This window comes from Vigna radiata, chromosome 10 (genome assembly GCF_000741045.1).
Source record: "Vigna radiata var. radiata cultivar VC1973A chromosome 10, Vradiata_ver6, whole genome shotgun sequence".
NCBI classification, from domain to species: Eukaryota; Viridiplantae; Streptophyta; class Magnoliopsida; order Fabales; family Fabaceae; genus Vigna; species Vigna radiata.
In genome coordinates, this window is record NC_028360.1 from 14,240,695 (window position 1) to 14,263,854 (window position 23,160).

Below are 23,160 nucleotides of genomic sequence, written 5' to 3' on the forward strand. Positions count from 1 at the left end.
TTTAAGTTATTGAAGGTAATTTGATTTCATCTAATTATAAATAATATATAAAGTTAAGTGTGTGTTCACTTTGGGATGATCGGAGGAGAGTGATTAAGTGGATTTAAAGAGATTTGAAGATAATTTTTTTTTGTTTATTTGAGTGAATTTGGAGGTAAAGGAGAGTGGACTTTGAAGTAAATTTTTTTAATGTGTCATATAAATTAAATCCTACACCAATTTTCACAAACTTTACTTCAAAATTCACTCTCGTTTACCTCCAAATTTACTCAAATAAACAACAACAAAAACTATCCTATCCTCAAATCTATTCAATCACTCCTCCGTAATGACTCCAAGTGAACACACCCTAAGTCTTCAATCACCTGAAATAACGCATGGTTAAAGCAATCATTATTACTATTAATAATAATATAAAAGTATATTGTAATTTTTTTTTCATGTTAATATTTTTTTAAAATATTAAGTATATTTTTAATCTAAATTGAAATTTATATTTTTTCAAAACTTTAATTTTTATATATTTTGAAGTTCAAACTTTAAAAATAAATTGATTGATTTTTTTAATCAGTTACATTTCAAATATTATCTATATTTAACATGTAAAAAAAACTTTAATATAACTGGGTTGAAAAATATATTTATTTATTTTAAAGTTTGAAAATTAATATATATCAAGATTTTCAAACAAATTTCAATTTTTATGTAAAAGTTTAAAGTATAAGAATTTATTTAATCAACTTTCTAAAATATTTTCAATTTCAAAATAAATCAAAACCATAGAATGTTTTCTAAAACTTAAAAAATTTTCAAAATTAAAAGAATATTTGTTCTAGTTCATCTCATTATTATTATTTTTTAATTTATTGGAATAAAACAACAGTCATAATTTCAATGTTAATACCAATTACCCAATCGTACTATCTAATATATATTAAATTTATCTATTTTTGTAAAAAGCGAAAAAAAATTAATCCACCATAATTTTTAAAAGATCATCATCATCAGCTTTGTATTCTAACAATGAATATGAATTCATAAAATAGTATATACTTCCTCCTTCTCTATTTATAAGACAATTTATAGAAAAATTGTTATCCATCTTTGTTGAATAAATATGTTTATTATTATTATTTTCTTAAAGTACGTTTAATTAATTCACCTATTTTCATTATTTTTTAAAAGTCAACATATTGTTATTTCTCTGCAGTCCCATCCCACTCTCCGTTTATCTCATTTTCGTTTGGTCTCTAGGAGGTTAGTGTTTCTTTGTTCTTGTGTTGTAATTGATTGGACGATGTGTTGGTTGTGTTCTGGAATTTTGGTACACAAAGGTCTCAACAAATATGGGATCCGTTGGATCTTCAATGGATGTCAAGACAGATAGATTTACACTATTTGTGCACAGCATGTATTTTCTTTTAAAAACAGAAAGCATATTCAGCACTAAATACAAATATATGTGGAAAGAAAGGTATAAAGTGAAAGCAAAACACAATCCTGCGACGTCTTTGGTATCTATTCTGGACGTGCTTCCTTCCGTTGCCTATCTGAAGTTGCAAAAACGCACCATACTATCCCTACTATTTACTAAAAATAAAGTAAAAGGTATCACAGTATAGAAGAAACGTCGACTATTCAAATGAAGCATATTGCACTCAAAGGATGAATTGAAGGCATCAAAATTCTGAGCCCATGTGCATAGTTACCATATTTGAACAAAGGGCTGTCATAGTTTGTCGTGGTATTTCACAGGAGATGCGCTTGAATAAGCGGAATCTCTAACTTCAGCTACCACATTTAATTTAAACAACAATAAGCAGTTCTCCATGCTCACGCAAATGATGTTATTTCTTGCAAATTTTTCACATCTTGATATAACCACATCCTAGTCACAGATCTGCATGTGTTGCGTAGACACAATTAAGATAGCTGGTCACTAGTTCACAGATATTCAAAAACAAAAACCCATGAGATCTCATTTAGGTCGACCCCTCTTCCGAGTTGCAACTAAAATGAAAAGAAGCAGTAATTCTACAGATTTTCTGTCATTTTCTGGCTATTTCTTGATATCGACAGACAGGTACTCTTGATTGGAGCCTTATAATGTAAAGAAGGAATTGCGGAGCTCCAGACTTCCTAATGGATTGATCTTTATTTGATACTGTAGCAGTGAAATTACCACTATACTTGGAACTTAGATGCCTCTTTTGCAACACCTGAGGCAACAATTCATCAAAATGGATAAATTCTTATAGAATATATATCATGAAATTGGCTAACTGCCAGCGGAATAACTGCAAGATCTCCACAAATGGAAGTTTCTCATAAACATGGTGTGCATGCATTAGATTTAGCAAGCTCCATGGCAAATATTAAGAAACATCTGTGTAGTAGGTTTCTATTTTGATTCAGGTCGTGTTCCGAGACCAATTAGCCTTTTTAAATTCTGACCGGTACCTGTTGCCTGTGTAAGTTCTGACTGGTACCTATTGCCTTTGTAAGTTCCCACCATAGCCTCTGCACAGTTCAAGGCTACATGTTAATTGTAAGTTTGTGATTATGAACACCAAAAGACAAGCTAACAAATGTATAAATAATAAGCAGACAACAATACATACATAACTGAAACTATACAAGTAATAAAGCAACAAAGTAAAAGCAATAGCCCTAATTGATCTTGGGCAAACAACTTAGTACTTTTAAAAGATTGACTATTGACTATACACAGTCTACAATACACTAGGGTACATTCCTCTCTACATGTCAGGCACAATCACAAGTGTACCATTCATTTCAGAACCCGTCACTGATGATGAATCGATGTGAATCAAATCATATGAACCACTTCTTACAGGTGAAAGGAATGGATAGATGAAATGTTTTGGAGGAATAGGAAAAAGTACCTTACTGGTTGATCTGTGGACATCCAATGCTAACCAATGATCTAAAAGAATGAGGGTAGATAGATACGCACTGCCGGATCAAATGTAGTTATTGATGCTTATATATTGGCAAGCGCACCAGAAATCTCCCAATAACAGTAAAGCTTCATCCGTCTTACTGAACAATCAAACAGATAGTGACCTAGCATGTTGGTTCAAGCCCAGAACATTGATCCAACTATTTCCAGCTTCCTTGACCAACCCTTTTGTCCTCATGACGCTTCTCAGTTCATCAACACGATCCCACCTGCCAATGGCTGCATAGAAGTTTGATACAAGAACAATATAGCTAGATTTATTGGGTTCCAACTGCAAGAGATGCTTGGCAGCCAATTCACCTCTTTCAACATCATGATTAAGACTGCAGGCATTCAACAATGCTACCCATATTCCTGCAGTAGGCCTAGTACCCTGCTCGACCATATTGTGATACGCAGTCCATACCCCTTCTATGTTACCCGCCCGGCCTAAGATATCTATGTAGCAAGCATAGTGCTCTGGATCTGGTTCAAGACCATACTTCTCCCTCAACAATTTGAAACATTTTTTGCCTTCCTCCACCAGTCCAGAGTGACCACAAGCCGATAAAACAGACAAAAAAGTCACGGAATTCGGTAACACCTTCCCCCCTTCTTTCCTCATCTCCTGAAACAGCAGAACAGCTTCACGCCCCCGTCCATTTCTTCCATACGCATCAATCATACAAGTCCAGGAAATCACATCCTTCTCACAAATTCCATCAAACAACGACTGGGCAAGCGAAACCTTTCCACATTTCGCATACATATCCAACAGGGCATTACACAGCTGAGTCTCACGAGTAAAACCCTGCCGAACCGCAACAGAGTGCATCTGCTTCCCTGCCCACAAATCCAAATTCTCAGAGCACCCCACCAGAGCACTGGTAAGCGCAACAGCATTGGGCCTCACCAAGCCCATAACTCTAAATGCCTCGCCATACCTCCTATTCCTAACACACCCAGAAACCAACGAGTTATACATCATATCATCCTTCCAACCCTTCAAACTGCAAAACACCTTCAAAGCATCATCAACACACCCAACACTGGAGTAAAAATCAATAAGAGCAGTGCTCAAAACAACCATATCACGCCCCATACACACCACCAAACCATGAACCTGCCTTCCAAGCTCCAACGCCTTCAAAGAAGCACAAGACTTCAACGCAGAACACAAAGTAAACTCACTAAGCTCAACATTCTCCCTCCCCATCGCCCTAAGAACCCCAACAGCCTCAACAGGAAGATCACACCGCAAAAAACACGAAAGCAAAGCGTTCCAAGCGACAACATCTCGCAGACCCATTTCGTCAAACACCTTCACTGCTTCGTCCAAAGACCCGCACTTGGAGTACATATCCACCAGCGAGGTTTTCGCGACGGTGCCGGAATCAGCACCGGTTTTTACCATTTGGGCATGGACTTGTGTCCCGAGTTGAGAGATATGCAAGAGAGTACAAGCGCGCAAGACAGAGGTAAAGGTGTACGCGTCAACGTCGGCACGCGCGCGACGTAGAGAGTGGAAGAGAATCCATGCAGAGACAGGATCGCCTCGGCGAACAAGCGAGGCGATTAGGGAGTTGGTTTGAGAAATGTATTGAGTGAGAGATGATGACGAAAAGTTGGTTGTGAAAGTTTTGTGGTGCAAATAATGGTTGATGATTCCGATTATGTTCGACACGTGGTTGAGATTGAGCGTGGAACACGTTTTGTGTCTGAGGTTTTGGATCATCTTCGTTCACTGCCTCTACTGTGATTACCACAGGACACAAAAGCATCTCTACTTCAGCTAAGAACCATTAAGTTTCGTTATAACGACGTAGAGAAAGGATTATTTTACATTTCTAAATTTTTTATTAGACGTTATCTTTACTTATTTTTTTACCGTCTTGTTTCTTAAAAAATTATAAAACTTTAGTTTAAAAGCTCTTTTTGGAAAATTTAAAATGGTCCCTAAGTTGATTTTGTGTTCAATTTCGTCCTAAAGAACGAATTTAATGTTCAATTTGGTCCTTTTCAGTAACTCCGTTAAAATTGTTATCGGCAACTAGTCCACATGTTTAACTGCTAAGTGATGTGTCACTTTTTTGCTGACTGGGATTTTAATGTTCAATTTTAATGTTCAATTTGGTCCTTTTTAGTCATTAGAATTAGGATTTTTTTTTAAATTGTGGAACTTGTTTATTTCACTTTTTATACTTTTTCTTTTCTTTTCTTTCATTATTAATAGATTTTCATCTTCTTCTTCGTTGGCCACCATCAATGCAGCAACCACCATCTCCCTTGGGCCACCACCACGTTGGCCACTGCGAAAGCTTCCTCGTTCCTTTCTCTCGTGCAACCACGAATCTGAAACAACAAACCATACCCAAATCACAACCACTAATAACCTCGTTCCATAGCCATCATGGCTAATTCTCTTCTCCTCAAGATCTGCAAGAATGAGAGAAACCTTCCTTCAAACCTCCATGGTCATGGCTCAACCTGCAAGAAACCACCACAAAACCCCAAATCGAGAACGCGAAACCCTAATCGCAATCATCCTCTTCTCGAGAACAACAATCAAGCCACAATGTTGCCATCCTAAAATCCCAAATCAGAAAACCCTAAAATCCCAAATCAGAAAACTGTAAAATTTTAAATAAGAAAACCCTAAAATCCCAAATCAGAAAACCGTAAACCTAAATTAGAAAACCCCTAATATGAAAAAACCCAAATTGCATCATCACTCATCACTTCACCATGTTTGTCCTTTCTGATTACAAAAGCACGTTACTGGTGTCCAAGGCCAAAGTTGTTCTTCTCAAGTTGCAGAAGTTGTTCTTCGCAAGTTCCACATTTTAAAAAGATCCTAATTCTAACGGCTAAAAAGGACCAAATTGAACATTAAAATCCCAGTCAGCAAAAAACTGACACATCACTTAGCAGTTAAACATATGGACTAGTTGTCGTTAACAATTTTAACGGAGTTACTGAAAAGGATCAAATTGAACATTAAATTCGTTCTTTAGGACGAAATTGAACACAAAATCAACTCACGGACCATTTCGAATTTTCCGAACCAAAAAGAGCTTTTAACCAAAACTTTATATATTTTGGACCATTTATTCTTATATTCTGTATCAAATATGTGTCATAGTACTACTAATCAAAGACATATATAAGGATAAAATAACTATAAATATTTTTTATACTTTTAAAAAGTAAAGAATAAAAAATAAAAAAAGAATAATATTAAATGAATAAAGTATCAATTTAATATTTTTTAAAAATGGCTTTTAATAAAATAAAATAAAATAACATACATTTATAACATTTAAGTTTACATTCAGTTAAAATTTAAAATTTTGATGAATACAATGAAATATACAATATTCAATTTTCAACGTCCTTTTGTACTTAATTTGGCTAATATAAAAAAAAATCATCTATGTATATATATATATATATATATATTATATTTGAAATGCAAATTTTAAATATTTGATTTCATAACAAACTAATATATATTATAAATTTAGTAACAGAACACAACTTCCACAATCAAATCATGTGCCAATTAAATAATCAACCTCACGCAAGAAGAAGAAAGCACTTTTTATCTTAAATAATAAAGTTCTTAAAATAAAAAGCAGAAACACTTTTATTTTTGTCACTGTACTATGAGGAAAAGTCAAGAGTGTACTTTTTCTTGTTACGTGACTCAGCACACGAAATGGGACAAAGGAAAAATTGACTCGCTTGTGTTTTATAAGAAATAAAATATTAATTAAATAAAGGTTTTTACATTATTAATTAATTAAATAAAAACTATTTCACGAAATATTTTTTTATTACTATTTTCATTAGAAATAGTGTTAGATTGAAATATATATTATATAGCGTTTTAGAAGATTTTAATATGTGTAGGGAGAAATTGTTGGACGGTTAATTAGTAATGGTGAAAAAAAAAGAAGGTTGACAAGCCAAAAACTAATATAAAACAAAGTTAATTATACAAAATATTATTAGATGAATAAATTTGAACTCATTAAAATTAAAAAAAAATTATGATAAGAGTGAATAATTTATATTCTAGTTAACTTGTGAGTTAATTTTTTTTTACTATTATTTATTGGTTCGTGCGGAGGCGGAGTCCAAGAGGTAAGAAGAGTGGAGAAAAGGAATTGGAAGAGAGAATCTGATCAGAACAGAGTTGTTGAGAGAACCGCGTTCTGTTCTGATTCGCCAAGAATTCAACGATCCAAACGTAATCGGAAGCAATCGGTTAATTGCTTCCGGGAAGGACAATGGCTTCGGAGATTGAAATTTCTCCGGCCGACGCTCGCAAGGCTCCCGGCAAAGAGCAGCAAGCGGCCGGCGTCGGAATCCTTCTGCAGATCATGATGCTCGTCCTGTCCTTCGTCCTCGGTCACGTTCTCCGTCGCAAGAAGGTTTACATCATCCCCGAAGCCAGTGCTTCTCTTCTCATAGGTACCTTCCCTTCCCTTTCTTCAACCTTTTTTTTTTCTTTTTCCCCTTTTCTAACCTAACTTTCACTCTCCAGGGTTAATTGTTGGCATTCTAGCAAACATTTCGGACACCGAGACTAGTATCAGGTTATTTTCACCAATAATAAACACCGTTATTGGTTCTTTATGTTTTTTTTTTTTTTCTGGAGCTGACATTTGGAATGTGAAATTTGTACAGGGCGTGGTTCAATTTTCACGAGGAGTTTTTCTTCCTGTTCCTGCTACCTCCTATCATATTATATCCTCTGATAGATACCGTTATTGATTGTTTTTTTCCCGCGAAGTTTTAGTTATTTGTTTTATTCATGTATTTGGCTGCCCTATGTCGTGTTTTTCTTGACTCCTCGTACTCAGTCCGGGTTCAGTCTCGCACCTGTGAGTTCCTCCACTGTGGTCTTTGGTCTACAAAGCTAGAACATCTTTTGAGAATTTGTTTACTGAAAAAGAATCCCTCTATATGTTCAGTAGAGAAGCTCTCAGAAACTCTTTTTGTCCTGTTCCCAAACAGTTCTTCTGATCTCTAAGACAAGCCTTTTGACTTGGGTTTAATGGTTTTTCATTTGCAGAAACCCTTTTTCTCGAATTTTGGAGCAATAGTCACATTTGCTATATTCGGCACCTTTATAGCTTCAATTGTTACCGGTATCTTGGTGTAAGTTTTTTACCTCTCTTTTGGTGTAACTGGTACGCGTTCTTATTAGGTTAATTTCTAGAAGTTCTTTTAGTTTTTTTCTTTCTTGTAAGTTTTTATGGTGAAACTCATTCGGGCATACCTTTATCAATGTTGAATCTTGAATGGTGGTGCTTAGCGACTAACTTTGAAAATGCTGTATAGAGATAAGGGGAACCAGATGACCACCATTTAAATGTTATGGAGGTTTTAAGTTGTGGTCATGTTACTGGTGGTGTTTTCGCTGCAATCCTTGATATTGTGGTTTGTTGTTGATAAATGCGGTCAATGCAGTCATAATTGTGGTAGCAGTGATCCTAAGAATTTTGCCCTAGTGGCTGAAATTGCAATTGCAGGTTTTAGAATCTTAGTTAGAATGCATATTAAATATCGTATTTTACAAATAAATACTCTCATAATCAACAAAATTCCCAAAATTAAAGATAGTCATGATAGATAATATCTCACAAGTTAAAACACAATTACTATTAATGTTGAGCCAATAAAAACATGATAGTGATGTCAAAAAATGAAATATGGCAGTGAAAATAATGGAAAATGACTATAGAAAATTAGATAATAATTATCCTAATGTGACCTGGTAAGGAGAAGAAAATAGAACACGTTAAAAAGAAGTCTTTTAAAATGTTTAGGAACAGAGGTAAAAACTAAGGTTACTTTTTTGAAGAATATTGTACCCGTAAACCCCCCACAAATGGTGTTCTAGGGTAACAATGGGTTTTTAGAAGGCTGTATGGTAGTTCTGCTATCCCGCAAAAAAAATCATTTTTTCGGTGTGGTAGCCACAATGGCTGCCATTGAAAACCACTCTACGATTTGAATCCCACNGCGGTTGAGGGCATCTCCTCTCCATTCCACTATTCTACTATAGTGCTGCCTTGGTGTGTGCTATTGATTGTATGAGGAATTTTTTCAATTAATTGCTTATTATTTTTCCTCTACGCTGCAGTTATCTTGGTGGTTTGCTCTTTCTAATGTATAAGCTACCTCTCGTAGAGTGCCTGATGTTTGGTGCTCTTATATCAGCTACTGATCCTGTAACTGTTTTGTCCATATTCCAGGTGATTTTCCTTTTTATTTTATAATTCTTCCGTTTATACCTGTAGTCTGTTAGTCCATTAGCATGTTTCGATATATGCTAGTTTTTGATACATAATGCTCTTTAATTTAATCCAATATTCATGTTCAATACAGAAGGCAGCTGAACATCAATAACCTGGGATGATTAGCTTTCCCTCCTGTCTGTTTTTTTTTTTTTTTTGCTCATGTTTCTACATTTTTCACACAAGTTCAAATATTGGTTTAGATTATCATAACCTTTGGTATAATGACAGATAAATTATGAATCACATAAGATAGCAGTATATGGCATATTTTCATTAATAGTATGCAACAAGAAAATAACATGAAGCCTAAGTGAGGAAATTTTAAAACTTTACAAATCTAATATTGTACACCATCAACTCATCAAGAACTAGATGAAGCGGTCAATTTATGAATCACATCAGGGATTTGTACCGTAGTTATCAACTTGAGATTCTGGTTCGTATAAAAAGAAGAGTGGGATGACCTTCATTATATATGTATATTATATATATATATATATTAAGACAAACTAAATAATTATTCTACACTTATATATAATAATAAAAAACCCCAGATAAAAGAAATTCAGGATAAACCATTAGTAAAGTTTACACATAGAAAATCACCATCAGTCTAGGGTCAGTAAAAAATTAGCAGAATGTGAACTGGCAAGTTCAAAGGAATTAGAAAGAATGGATATAGGATAGTCATCGAAGTATGAAAAATTTAAGGTCAAAACAGTGGTAAATTGTGGCATGTTTTACCTCGAAGAAACCATCCCAAACAATGATGTTTGAGGCAATGTTGTTAAATGGCAGCACCATGGTTGAATGGTGTGGTGAATATTTTTCCAACTGCCGTAGGCAATTTGTGAAGTGAGGTCTGTGTCAGCAGTGCCATAGGCGGTTATGATATCTTTATATGGTGGGATTCCGCCATTCTGTCATCCACCCCTGATAGTTCTAGGGGTAAAAAAGCCTTTAAGGCTTTATCATGGTAGTGCTGCTATATCGTGTAAAACCTTGCTACTTCAGCTGCTATTTGAGGCCCATAGTGGCCTAGGCCTACTCTACTATCCTGTTAGAGCTTGCTATTGACCACTAAACATTATCCTCTCCTATTTCCTATCTGAGGTCGTCTTCTGTTTTTCTTCATAGTAATTTTGACTGTATGCATAATAAATCTATGTCATATGATATATTTAATTTCTAACTTGGACTTCACTTTTGTTATTTGCAGGAGCTGGGCACTGATGTCAATCTATATGCCTTGGTTTTTGGGGAATCCGTTCTGAATGATGCAGTAAGTTCCTGATGTCAGAGAATATACGTAATTTTTTTTTTTGCTGCAGTGCAGATATGATTAAAGATAGATAGTGCTAATTCGCTGATCTTTTCCATTATTTTTGTAACAAATTATTATTTATTTCTTTTTGTCGTAACCCTCCCTCTTGTGCTATGGGCAGATGGCAATTTCTTTGTACAGGTATTTGAACTTCTGAAGTATCTGGCTTTCATCCGAAGTAGACCAATATCATTAAGGTTCACTTTTAACTTAAGAACGTACTTTGTAGGACAATGTCATCTGTTAAAGCTCAGCCATCTGGACAAAATTTATTCATGGTGGTTGTTCGGTTTTTGGAGACTTTTGTTGGGTCAATGTCAGCAGGTCAGTCTTTATAAAATGTTCTGTTTCGGTTGTGGTTCAGGGGAGTGGGGGAACCTCACTAAAGAACTGGTTTTATTTTGTTAGCTTTGCATCATAGATGTTATTCCGTAGTTGTGATTCATTTGATGATTTTTCAGGTGTTGGTGTTGGATTTATATCTGCTTTGATATCCTTTGAAATCCATTCTTGTCCTATATATTTGTAGTACATATTTTTTCAGATTTAAGAGTAAAAATATATTGTGAACCCTTGACTACCAGAACCTATTTAAGTATGCAGGATTAGATATTGACAAGTAAGTATTTTATATTAGTTTTCATCGGGAAGATTTGTTGTTTGATGATTACATCGTGTTTGGAATAAACTGATCAGAAGAATTTATGGTTCCATCCAGCCTTCAGAACTTGGAGAGCTGTCTATTTGTCCTTTTCCCATATTTCTCGTAAGATGTATTCTTGGATCGTTTGTTCATAAGTTTCATACAATTTTCTCAACTTTCATTCATGATGTAAAACAATCCAAAAATATTTTCATTTTTAGGTACATGCTTGCTGAAGGTCTTGGTCTGTCTGGTATTGTTTCAATACTGTTCACTGGAATAGTAAGTGCATATTATTTACGCACGTATTCGAGGAGGGATTAAGTTACACTGAATATTACGCCGTTAATAATTTTATATAAAATGTGAATTTTGCAATCCAAGCTTTAAATTATAAGTTAATATCATTGTAATTATTCATGTGTAATTTTGTTAACATCCATAATAATAAGACAATTAAATTATTAATATTTTAGTATATTTTGAAAATCACTTCAATCTTAATCTATATAAAAGATGCATCAAATAATTTTAGATTAATATGAAGTTTTGTATGTGATAGAAACTTTCAATCTAATAAGGACTTTTAAAAAAAATATGATCCAAGCGCAAGATATTGAACGGTGTAATATTTGACATAACTTACATGGTGTAATTTGATCCATACACACATATTCCGTGTTTCATGTCTATGTTAAGACATCTTTATTTGTATTCTTGTGTTTTGTTTTATTAGGTCATGAAGCACTATGCGTATTCCAATTTGTCACAAAGTTCTCAAAGATTTGCTTCAGCCTTCTTCGAGTTGATATCATCTTTAGCTGAAACATTTGTGTAAGGAGAATTTCATTTGTGGAACTTACCCTGTGGTGTTTAGACATTTTCTCTGAATGATATGTGCGCACCTTTTGTCTTATGTTGTACAGATTTATATACATGGGCTTTGATATTGCTATGGAGCAACATAGCTGGTCACATGTTGGATTTATATTCTTCTCCATTGTATCCTTTTTGGCCCACAAATTGGAAGTGTAGTGATATGTTATTTATATCACCTTTAGGGGTTTTATTCTTTTCTCGGTGCTTCTTCCTTAACCCATATAATAATCCCTTCAGATATTTATTGGAATTGCAAGGTATTTAATTTATACTGATTAAATCATTTTATGTTTTTTATTACTGTGGCCCATGCTCATTTCTGGCATTTTGGATAGTTTCTCTACAGTAACTATTCTCATGCATTTTAAGCATATTTATTATACTTTTGCATTTCTCTTAGAAGTTGTAAATTATATTCTCGGGTTGCTATGTGCAGGGCTGCAAATGTCTTTTCTTGCGCTTATTTGGTCAATCTGGTCAGACCCAGTCATCGAAAGATACCTCCAAAACATCAGAAGGCACTTTGGTATAGTGGTAAGAAATTGAACAAAACATAAATCATGGAATTTACTGTGAAAGGTTGATTAGTTCTGTCTATGAAATAAACCGCTTCCTGCCCCTGGCACATTCTATAACGCCATGCCTAATTTGTTCACCTTGTGCATGCAAATAGGACTTCGAGGAGCAATGGCTTTTGCGCTTGCTCTGCAATCCGTTCATGATCTTCCAGAAGGACATGGGCAGACCATCTTTACTGCAACTACTGCAATAGTTGTCTTGACGGTAGGCACACTCTTGTCCATCCATTTAGCTAATTACTGTAAAATGGGGGAAGTATAAGGTACTTGACCATGTTGTATATATCGTATACATTATAACTATTATTTGCAACAACTGACTGTAGGGAAGATAAGAATGTGAGTTGGATAAGTAATATAAGATCAGTGACGTGTTGTTAAAGATTGGTCCTATTCACTTAATTTTCTTATTTGGGTTATTAGCCGGTAGGTAACTTTTATCCCCAGCTTATGTTTAATTTCCATCCCTTAGCAGTAATTTCAACACCAAACATTATTTTTTTCAGGCATTGCTAATTATAACTTTTATAAGGTACTTGACCATGTTGTATATATCGTATAACTATTATTTGCATACACAGTGCCTATAAGGGCAACGACTGTAAGTAGGGAAGATAAGAATGTGAGTTGGATAAGTAATATAAGATCAGTGACGTGTTGTTAAAGATTGGTCCTATCCACTTAATTTTCTTATTTGGGTTATTAGCCGGTAGGTAACTTTTATCCCCAGCTTTTGTTTAATTCCCATCCCTGAGCAGTAATTTCAACACCAAACATTATTTTTTCAGGTATTGCTAATTGGTGGTTCAACAGGTACCATGCTGGAAGCTCTAGATGTTGTAGGTGGTGATAATGATAGCCCTTTGTCTTCAGTTGGTACTATTACAGTAAGTTTTACAACAAATAATGCCATTTAAGCGTTTTTTGTGTATTCTACTTTTATGGAGTTTCTTGCATGTCTTTTACATTTGGAAGCATCACACATCACTATTTGGAAGATGAAAGACCAGATACTAGATCATAGGTTGGATTTATGACTTAATTGTAACTTCTGTCAGTTAGTCATGCATATATCATTTTGGTTTAGTCATTTAGTGATAGTTATGTAGGATGAGGGTCTTATTCTTGACTAATAAGACTTGGGCGGATCTAGTTTATAGCTATGTATAAAAGTAACTTTTCCTTTTTGCCTTTTTGGGAGGACAACTTTCTTTTGGTAGAAATAATATGCTACATTTGTTGTAGAATGAAGTGAAAGCATGCATTGAAATAATGATTATGTTTATGAATGACTTGCGTCCAAAGTTGTAAGTTATGGACCACACGATTGTAGAGAGAGACTAAAAAGAAACTCCTTTCCTATGAAGTAGAGGGTGAAGATCTCCCTGGATGATGGAATTCTACTTGCCAAGCATGCCCAACCAAGTAGCAAGTGTTTGGTTTAATTATCCCATACTAAACTGATGGCTGGGTAAAACAAGCTTCATGACACTTGCAAAGTTCTTATTGTGTGTGATTTGAATTTTAAGTCTCCATGTCCTGTAACGAAATTTTGTTATCAAATTGTTTGTTTTATTCCTAAATTAGATCACTGAATTCTGACAGTCCCAAAATGACTCTGACAATGGATATGAATGAATCTACTTATTTAATTGATTCTCTTTCAAATAATGTCTTTTGTTTGTTTTTTTTTTTTGCAAGAATTTTGATGGAAACAATGGTTATATTGCTCCTCCTTACAATGAAGAGTCATCTTCAGGGAACAAAATCAAGATGAAGCTAAAAGAATTCCACAAGAGGTATTGTATATGTTCTGAAACTGTAAATATGGCTATGTAATGATATTGCCAGTCTAATTTCTCTTTGCTTCTTTATTGCAGTGCTGCATCCTTTACAGCAATTGATAAAAACTACCTCACCCCATTCTTTACAATTCAAAATGGAGATGAAGATGACGAAGGTAAGTTTTATGGAAAATTGTTATTTTCACTGAAAAATAGAAGTAAATAGGTGCAATAGGAAGCAAGATATTACATGGGTATATGATAGGTTTTGAAAATCGTAGGACAAAAGTGGCTAAGATATCACATAAAATTGCTAATAAAAAAATATTACATATAAAGTTAATATAAAAAATATTAAATTGGGAGAACTTTTATGTTTAAAAATGATCATGAATTTGTAGACGTTATTAAAATGCTACAGTTTTGTTTAATTATTATGGAATTGCAATTTCTATCAGTATAAGTTTAAAAAGTAAAAGTATATTAGTGTAAAAAAAAGTAAAAGTAAATTCTTTTTTATAGGATGAGTCTACAAGTATATAGAGTATGTGCAATGTAGGATACGGCCATTCGTGAGCCCATTTAGAAGTGTTCGTACATCCTTAGGTTGAGTATTATTCAGTATAGTTTGTAGTTAGAAGTGTTTAAGTAATTATTTTTCATCCATGAAGGTAATGAGTGTTTTTAGGTGTGTTACTGTGAAGTAATATTTTTTTAACATAAACTATATTACTACAATTTGTTATTGATTTTGACAGCCGAGCCTTTTACATCGGGATTTCATGGGCAGAACCGTTATTCGACATGATTCCTTCCAGACAACATACTGCATGCGCTTTTGTACAGAATTTCCGTTACGCAATTTCTAGATAGCTCGTAGGAATTGGCACGATACAGGGATCGAATTTACCTCCGACATTATTCCAAGTTGTACGATTGAGAATGTGAAATCTCATTTGGTTGGAGTTTGGACAACATGATCTCGGCAGATGTAGCATATTCCAGGCACTCGATAATTTGGATCTCACCACCACACATGCATTTATACAGGTTTTCTTACTTAGAGAAAATTCTTGTTCACCCCACCAGTGACAGTGAAATTATATAATCTCAAAATGAATTCGCTCATGGAAAATTATATCACAAAATAAATACATAATGAACTTTGGATGAGTCCTTTTACAGGTAATTTAAGATTGGTGAATAGTAATTGGCACAGACGCGTTTAAATTTTCAGGACATTCAAATATGTGTTAGTAGAGTGCAATTTTAAATCTTAGATGGTTTTCATTTTGTATACTTTAGTTAAAATGAGGATTTAGAATGAAGTAATTGTGTTTTGAATATTTTTACAGAAACGGTTTGCTTGGCATAAGTTTTGGTCAAGCGAAGTGGCAGACTCGAGCAATTTAACTATTGATTTTGGAGCAAAATTTTTGGTGTAATTAAGACCAAACGCAGAACTAAACTACTCAAGGAAAGAATAACCAAACACCTTCAGTCTCATTGTACATGTTACGTTCTAGAATTACTTGAAATGTATATAGTTATTATTATTATTATTATTATAATATTTAAAAAAAAACTACAAAAGATTATTGATGTATGGAGTATAAAAAAGATAAAATGAATTAATTAAAAATATAACTTTAGAAGGGAAAAAAGCATAAATTTGTTAAGTAAAATAAAATTCACTATGCATGTAATTGTTTTTGAACTAATGTTGGAAGCCTGCCAGCCCTTAAGTTATATCAGAAGCCTTTCTTTCCATGTCAAAACCAAAACTTTAATCTCTCTAAAGTCACCTTATTCAATAACTACACTAGTAAATAATAAAAAAATATGGTAAAAAAATCCTATATTTTTTATTCTTGTACAAGATAAAATGATCATAGTTATACCACATAATCAAATTTTCTTTTTTTCTTATTCGTTATCAAATGAACATTAACAACCCTGTTTTATAAATGAAGCAAAGGCTAGCCATAGCAGAAATCAGAAAGGCTCCTATACCAAATACAAATAAATATGTTTGACGAGAAACAAGTGGCATTATTTATTACTCATTACGAAACAACACGCAAAAAAAACTCTTTATCGATATTTGAAATTAGAACCGTTACAACGTAAACACACATCCCCAACGGCTACTTCTCCTTCCATTCCAACCCAAACCCTTCCATCTTCGTCTTCTCCCCCAATCACTCAAAACTTCCGCTCATCTCTTTCACTCCCACTACTGTTCCCTCCCCTAACTCTTCATTTTCATCCATTTGGGTTTCCCATGGTGCCCATGCAAGAGGACAACCCCGATCTCACCGCCCCTCCGCCACCTCCTCCGCCCCCCCACCAGCGCCGGCCGAGGGTCCGAGAGGTCAGCTCCCGGTTCATGTCCCCCGCCGTGCAGCGCCGCCCCCGGACGGAGCCCGATCCCGCCGTCGACGAGAACTCCGAAACTCCATTTCCAATGGGATGTTCTGTCTCTCAGAGAAAACAACCACAACGTTCCATGAAGCTTTTCAAAGAAAACAACAACGCACACGAACAGGTTCCCCCACACCCTTCAAAATCGTGTTCTGGCAGAATCGGCAGCGGCAATTCCACCCCTTGTGTTTCTAGGCCTGGCACTCCCACTCCCTCGGTTTACGTGTCTTCAAGGTATAGACTCTCGCAACAACACCATCACCATAGTAACCATCACCATCATAGATTTGCAAATGGCATGGCTTCAGCTGCTGAGAAATTGATGCAAGCCAGTGGGTTGAATCAGGTCAAGCCTAATGCTGCTTGCTCTAGTGATGATTCCGGGGTGAACTGCAGTGTTCAGTCACTTCCTGAATTGGGGGATAGGGATTTGTTGCTTCAGTCCAATTTATCTGTGGGTGAGATAATTGGGGGTAGCAATGGCGGGGACTTGAAATTTCGCCACCCTTCGCCATTGTCGCGGTCGGTTAATTTTCCTTCTTCTGGAACTGAGAAGCAGCCTCCTTCTTCAGTCTCCAAGCAGCATGGGAATGGAAATCAGTTAGCTAAGTCAGGGGGGCTTAGTTTGCCTCCTGTCCCGCCTCAGAGTTTAAAGCCAGCAGTGGATGTGAGGAGAGGGAAGAAAGGGTCTGGTCATCAGGAAGATGTGCATTCCCTTAGATTGTTATATAATCGTTATTTGCAATGGAGATTCGCCAATGCGAAAGGGCACACCACGATGAAGGCTCAGCAAGTAGAAAGCCAGGTTAGTCACCCTTTCACTTTCTCATTGATCAGTAAATTACATTGCAATCATCTGGCTAGACAGTTTGTTTTTATGATCATGGTTCTTTGGAGTCCAGAGGGATAGAACAAGAAGAGGATACTTGGGGATTGAGTTAGAAGGTGGACCACTGTTTTAGTTACACTGCAAAAACTGGACTTGGGGTAATGCTAAAATGGCGTTGATTGTGCCGTGAAAGACATTGTTGCTAACTTTTTCCCCTGGAGCACCTTACATCATGAGTTAGTTTGTGTTTGTTGTGACTACTGGATGCGATGTGGCTTAGTTATAGTGAACAGCAGAGAATACAAAGGAATACGTCTCTGTTTATTTCTCGTGTATCGTAGTTCTTTTTTTGTAAGCAGCATAATTAAGCACTTTTTTAATTAGAGCATATTCATAAACTACTTCCACGAGTTCAAATAAGTTTTTCGAGTGCTCCCTTGCTTACCTGAGTATGAGCTGTCCATCACATCCTCATTTACCGAACATTTGAGGCTTGTTTTATTTCAAATTATATTTTTGCAAAATTGATATGGTCTTCATGTAGTAAGTCTTGGTATAAACTGCTCAGCATTTTTAGTTGGCTACGTTATAGCTTATTAGCTTAAAGTATTTGACTATACTGTACAATTGAATCCGTTTCACTAATCTATTTGTTGTTTTTCCTCTTCTTGTTCCTTGCAGAAAGTACTATATTCTCAAGCAATGAAAATATCAGAAATGCGTGAGTCTGTAAACAAGAAACGCATAGAACTGGATTTTTTGAGGAGATCAAAGACTTTGACAAGTATTCTTGAAGCTCAAGTAAGGCTACCAATACTTCTGAAAGCTTACTTTTATAAATTTGAATTCAAGTCCCGAGAGCAATGTTTCCAGTCTGTGAAGAAAAGACAATTGTTTGTTGACTTCTTGCAGTGTCTATATATGCCTATATTCTGTTCCTTCTTACGTAACCAACTCATGCAATTAGTATATGTGTGTGTTGAAGTGGAATTATAAGTAGATGATACCCATTGATTCCATAATGATGACATTTAGTCAATTGATCAAGGAGCCTTTCTTCTCTAAGTATGCTTTATGAACAATCATTTTAGTTATATATATATATATGTACAGTAATAATCAGTTTCAGTAATTTGTATATTTCCTTGGATTAAATTACAGATTCCATATCTAGATGAGTGGTCGATTATGACGGAAGAATATTCAGTCTCGATTACTGAAGCAATTCAGGCTTTAGTGAATACCTCAGTGCAACTTCCAGTTGGTGGGCATGTTAGAGTATGATTATTAATCCCCATCTCATGCTTGTTGATTATCTGATGGTGTTTATTTTCTTTATAGTATGCTTATTCACGGGAAATTGTCTGCAAGGTCAAACTCACAAAAATATATTATGCCACAGGTTGATGTAAGAGAGGTGGGGGATGCTCTTAATTCAGCATTGAAGATGTTGGAAACAATGATTTCCAACATCCAAAGATTCGTGCCCAAGGTGAGACAAAATGAAAGAATGGAGCTTTCTCCTTACTTTTTTTTTTTCTTTTTTACTCAATGATGTAGCCAAAAGGGTCTAGCAGTGTCGTCAAAATTGGGCTAGTAATTAAATCTCACTTCACTGTTTACTGGTTAAGTTGTGGTTGAATGTGTAAGAGTAAAATATATATTTAATTTATGTAATATACCAAGCAATGAATTGATATAAATATTAAGAAAATTAAGTAAAATCTCTATATGTAATAACTATATAGGGCTGTGGACCAATTAAGTGTCTGGTTTTCCATTCAGTTTGTCGAACTGACCAATTTGAACCACTTTTAATAACAATATGGGGTTTAAAAGATGAGGTTCTCTAAAACTTATTGAAGAAAAATACACTTAAGAATATCCAGTTAAGTTAAATTGTACATGATGCATGTGGCACTCATAATAAAACTATGTCAAACTCAGGCAGAAGAAATAGATATTTCTATTTCAGAATTAGCCAGAATTGCTGGAGGGGAAAGAGCACTTGTTGGAGAATGTGGAGACTTATTGTCAAAGACATACAAATCACAGGTTTGTCCTGCTCTAGTAATGGTTGAATCGAGGACTGTTTATCTCCTGCAGTTTATTTCATATCTTGAAGCCAATTTTCAGGTGGAGGAGTGCTGCTTAAGAAGTCAACAGATCCAAATGCATTCATTTTGCCTTGAGAATAAGAACAAAGAATAACAACCAAGAACTGATAACACAATTGAAAGTTAGATGTGGAAGTCCTACCCACATCTAATGTTGATAGCTGATGAAGGAACATCAACAGTACAAGTGTTCACATTCTTTTTCCATTAGTTGAGAAAAGGGGGAAGAAAGGAACATGATCATACGAAAAATATGTTTTCTCTATAAGTTCCACAACCATTGTATTCTTATCAATGTAAGTCTCAGGTTTTCAGCCTAGTCACCATCTCTTCCCCATTTCACACTCATTGGATGCCAATAATAGTAATAGGACACTTTGTCCTTGAATGAATGAAATATTTGCAGAGTGGTGTTATTTTCTTTTTGCAGCTAAAACCACATTCATTCATACACACATGATGTTGGAAACCTTGTACTATAATTAGTATGATGATTACAAAACTGACATTAATTACAAATTCTATCCACCATGGTTTCTTACGAGTTTGATTTATAGTTAAAAAAATTACACACTTTCTCTCTATTTAAGTATTTAATTTAGTAACAGTCGAGAGTAACACAAATGTATAAAATTGTCTATTTAATAAATAGATTAGCAATAAATATATAAATATATTAATAAATAATATTTTTCTACTTGGTGGTATAACAGATAACTTTTATCTTACATGCGACACAAACCTTTCAATGCATTATTTTGGCAAGAATATAAATATTTACTTTTTTTATAGAAATGTTTTTTTTTTCTTCTTATTTAATATGATGGCCTGTTGAAATATGATCAAAATTGGTTTTTATATATATACAAGAGTAAATCAGACGTAAATTCTTAATATAATGTCTAATGTTATTAACTCAATTTTCATACACATTACGTAAATATATTTCTCATATCATGTTAGTTTTTTTTCTAATAAATTAATATTTGATAAAAATAATTGTAGAACATGTAAATCAATATTTTATAAAATTTTAATAAAATATTTTTAGAAGGTGTCAGGACTGTTAAATTAAGAGAAAGTGGAAGTCAAGTATATGCAGTAGGTTGAATAGTTTTTGACGCTAGTATATAAGTAAACTTTTCAAAACTTTGAGTCACTTTCTGCATGCACCTCTTTTCTCCAAATTTCTTGAAGATATTTTCTCCTCTTTCTTTCTACAATTCTCCTCATTCTCTCTAAAAACTCTCACTTTCTTCTTCTCCTGATCATCAATCAGATAGTGGTTGAGTGTTAAAATTTTTCATCTTCATCAATCAAATTCAAGTTTGGAGTTGGTAAGTTCATTTTCTTGAAACCTGTTTTCGGGCACATGCAAGCCAAATTTCTGGTTGTATGTGTTCATCGATTTCATCTTCACAAATCCTGATCATGTTTTGATCTTTTGGTTGATTTTTCCTTCTTGTTCGGTGGGTTATAGGTATTCTAGAAAGTGTTGGTGTTTGGTGGACGTATTCTGTTGTTGGTTGAGTAGTTGTTCGGTTAAAAAGGTAAGAATAAGGTTTGATCATAATTTTGCAGTATTCTACATAATTATTAGATGTCGCCGAGAGTCATTCGTGACTGTTCTATCTTTTCAGTGTGGTCTTAACTGAATTCTCCTTCTATAGAGTTTTTCAGTTAATGACCAATCGGTCTTATATTGTGTATAATTGAAAATAGCGTTCGGTCTAAGTATAGTTTTCTATTTTCACTTAGTAGTGAGTGTAACATCCCAAATTTTTTAGATGTCATGATGCAATATTTTTCAAAACCTTTATACAAAACATTTATGGAAGATAACAATCTTATTCGATTAAAATGCGGAAGCTAAACATAACCATAAATGTTGTTTGGAAATCTCAAAATAACACTTTTACATAAAAATGCTAAATCGAAAAACTTTTAAAATAAATAACAAATCCCCGAACATAGCATCCTAACTCTCGTCAGCTACTCAGATCCGATCTTATCTGCAAACCATCTACTCTCGTACAAGTACGATCATCGTAGGTGGAAACCACAACCACAACTTTCAGGGTGAGCAACCAAAATTATCTTATCATACAATATACAATCATATTAACCACAATAGTAACCAAATCATAAACATATATCATCACAACATTACCATCACCACATTAACATCACAACATTAACATTACAACAATCACATCAGCACTCACTAGCCTATTTCCTCTGCACTACCATACCACCTAACCACCATAACCAATTCACTACGAGTCACACGACATCCTCTTCCTGTATCTCACATTCAAATAAAATCTCTTTCTCGCATCACCCGGACAAAGATTCACCACTACTAAATCATCCTTTTTCCCACATCACACAACCAAAGAGTCATCATTGCTAAACCATCATCTTCCCGCATCACACGGCCGAAGAAAATCTCTTTCCCACATCACATGGCCAAAAGAGTCATCACTACCAAACCATCCTCTTCCCGCATCACACGGCCGAAGAGAATCTCTTTCCCACATCACATGGCCAAAAGAGTCATCACTACCAAACCATCCTCTTCCCGCATCACACGACCGAAGAGAATCTCTTTCCCACATCATATGGCCAAAAGAGTCATCACTACTAAACCATCCTCTTCCCCGCATCACACGGCCGAAGAAAATCTCTTTCCCACATCACATGGCCGAAAGAGTCATCACTACCAAACTATTCTCTTCCCGCATCACACGGCCGAAGAGAATCTCTTTCCTTCACTTTCATCATCACTAGACTACTCATTCACCCTACTTATCTTTTATTCCCAATTTCCAAAACCCATAACCCCCTCTTACTTCTATCACACCATGCATCCATAAAATAACCCACACCTTTCGGCACTTCAAACCATACCCCTGGTCACCAATAACATCATCAAATGCACATGCAACAAGAACATACAATTCAAAACCCTACACGTATATGATAACTTCATGCCATGCACTCCAACAACCATATAAATTGCAACATATAATAAAGAATATCATACAATGCCAAACCCTACACACAAGGTAATTCTAGTCACTCCCCTTACCTGGTCTAATATGATTTTTGTTTCCAAGATTGCCAAGAAAGCTTCACAACGTCACCGATGATCCTCCTATTTTTGATGCCCCGTTCTTGGAAAATATTTTTTCTCTCCCTTATATTTCTAATTTTCGTTTTTTCCTCTTAGGGTACCAAAATGCCAACCCCTTTTTACTCCTCTCCTTTTTATCCTCTTTTATTCCATCTCTATCTTTCTAATATTTA

At 34.9% G+C, this 23,160-nt stretch overlaps 3 protein-coding genes across 4 annotated transcripts; 2 read left to right on the forward strand and 1 right to left on the reverse strand.

Moving 5' to 3' along the window:
* Window positions 1-1,460: 1,460 nt before the first annotated feature.
* On the reverse strand, window positions 1,461-4,745 carry LOC106774638 (pentatricopeptide repeat-containing protein At5g66500, mitochondrial). Of its 2 annotated transcripts, XM_022786997.1 has the most exons (3): window positions 2,907-4,745; window positions 2,461-2,520; window positions 1,461-2,219 (listed from the first exon to the last, which is right to left on the reverse strand). In XM_022786997.1, exon 1 carries the CDS (start codon window positions 4,695-4,697, stop codon window positions 3,072-3,074), a length of 1,626 nt encoding a protein of 541 aa, XP_022642718.1. In that variant the 5' UTR covers window positions 4,698-4,745; the 3' UTR covers window positions 1,461-2,219; window positions 2,461-2,520; window positions 2,907-3,071. The 2 variants fall into 2 exon arrangements, with proteins under 2 accessions (XP_022642718.1, XP_014517170.1); XM_014661684.2 differs by having other exon boundaries at window positions 1,461-2,520.
* Window positions 4,746-7,092: 2,347 nt separating this feature from the next.
* On the forward strand, window positions 7,093-15,658 carry LOC106776168 (sodium/hydrogen exchanger 6). Its single transcript, XM_014663524.2, has 22 exons — window positions 7,093-7,438; window positions 7,512-7,563; window positions 7,655-7,714; window positions 7,827-7,851; window positions 8,043-8,128; window positions 9,117-9,228; window positions 10,493-10,555; window positions 10,719-10,738; window positions 10,827-10,921; window positions 11,059-11,087; window positions 11,185-11,216; window positions 11,316-11,363; window positions 11,462-11,522; window positions 11,977-12,074; window positions 12,167-12,242; window positions 12,357-12,376; window positions 12,556-12,653; window positions 12,793-12,902; window positions 13,486-13,584; window positions 14,399-14,496; window positions 14,578-14,657; window positions 15,240-15,658. The coding sequence occupies exons 1-22, from the start codon at window positions 7,255-7,257 to the stop codon at window positions 15,287-15,289; spliced, it is 1,596 nt and encodes a 531-aa protein (XP_014519010.1). The 5' UTR covers window positions 7,093-7,254; the 3' UTR covers window positions 15,290-15,658.
* Window positions 15,659-16,127: 469 nt separating this feature from the next.
* LOC106775272 (protein ENDOSPERM DEFECTIVE 1) lies at window positions 16,128-20,375 on the forward strand. Its single transcript, XM_014662376.2, has 6 exons — window positions 16,128-17,710; window positions 18,416-18,535; window positions 18,896-19,012; window positions 19,137-19,226; window positions 19,682-19,789; window positions 19,871-20,375. Exons 1-6 carry the CDS (start codon window positions 16,766-16,768, stop codon window positions 19,943-19,945), a joined length of 1,455 nt encoding a protein of 484 aa, XP_014517862.1. The 5' UTR covers window positions 16,128-16,765; the 3' UTR covers window positions 19,946-20,375.
* Window positions 20,376-23,160: the final 2,785 nt, after the last annotated feature.

What these genes read in the sequence shown, in the direction of transcription:
- LOC106774638 (XM_022786997.1), bottom strand. Translation starts at nt 4,697, where the DNA reads ATGATCCAAAACCTCAGACACAAAACGTGTTCCACGCTCAATCTCAAC.
- LOC106776168 (XM_014663524.2), top strand. Translation starts at nt 7,255, where the DNA reads ATGGCTTCGGAGATTGAAATTTCTCCGGCCGACGCTCGCAAGGCTCCC. An exon ending in GTCCTTTTCCCATATTTCTC is followed by an intron (nt 11,364 to 11,461) that starts GTAAGATGTATT and finishes TTTCATTTTTAG; the next exon opens with GTACATGCTTGCTGAAGGTC. An exon ending in CTTCAGTTGGTACTATTACA is followed by an intron (nt 13,585 to 14,398) that starts GTAAGTTTTACA and finishes TTTTTTTGCAAG; the next exon opens with AATTTTGATGGAAACAATGG.
- LOC106775272 (XM_014662376.2), top strand. Translation starts at nt 16,766, where the DNA reads ATGGTGCCCATGCAAGAGGACAACCCCGATCTCACCGCCCCTCCGCCA. An exon ending in CTCAGCAAGTAGAAAGCCAG is followed by an intron (nt 17,711 to 18,415) that starts GTTAGTCACCCT and finishes TGTTCCTTGCAG; the next exon opens with AAAGTACTATATTCTCAAGC. An exon ending in TCCAAAGATTCGTGCCCAAG is followed by an intron (nt 19,227 to 19,681) that starts GTGAGACAAAAT and finishes TGTCAAACTCAG; the next exon opens with GCAGAAGAAATAGATATTTC.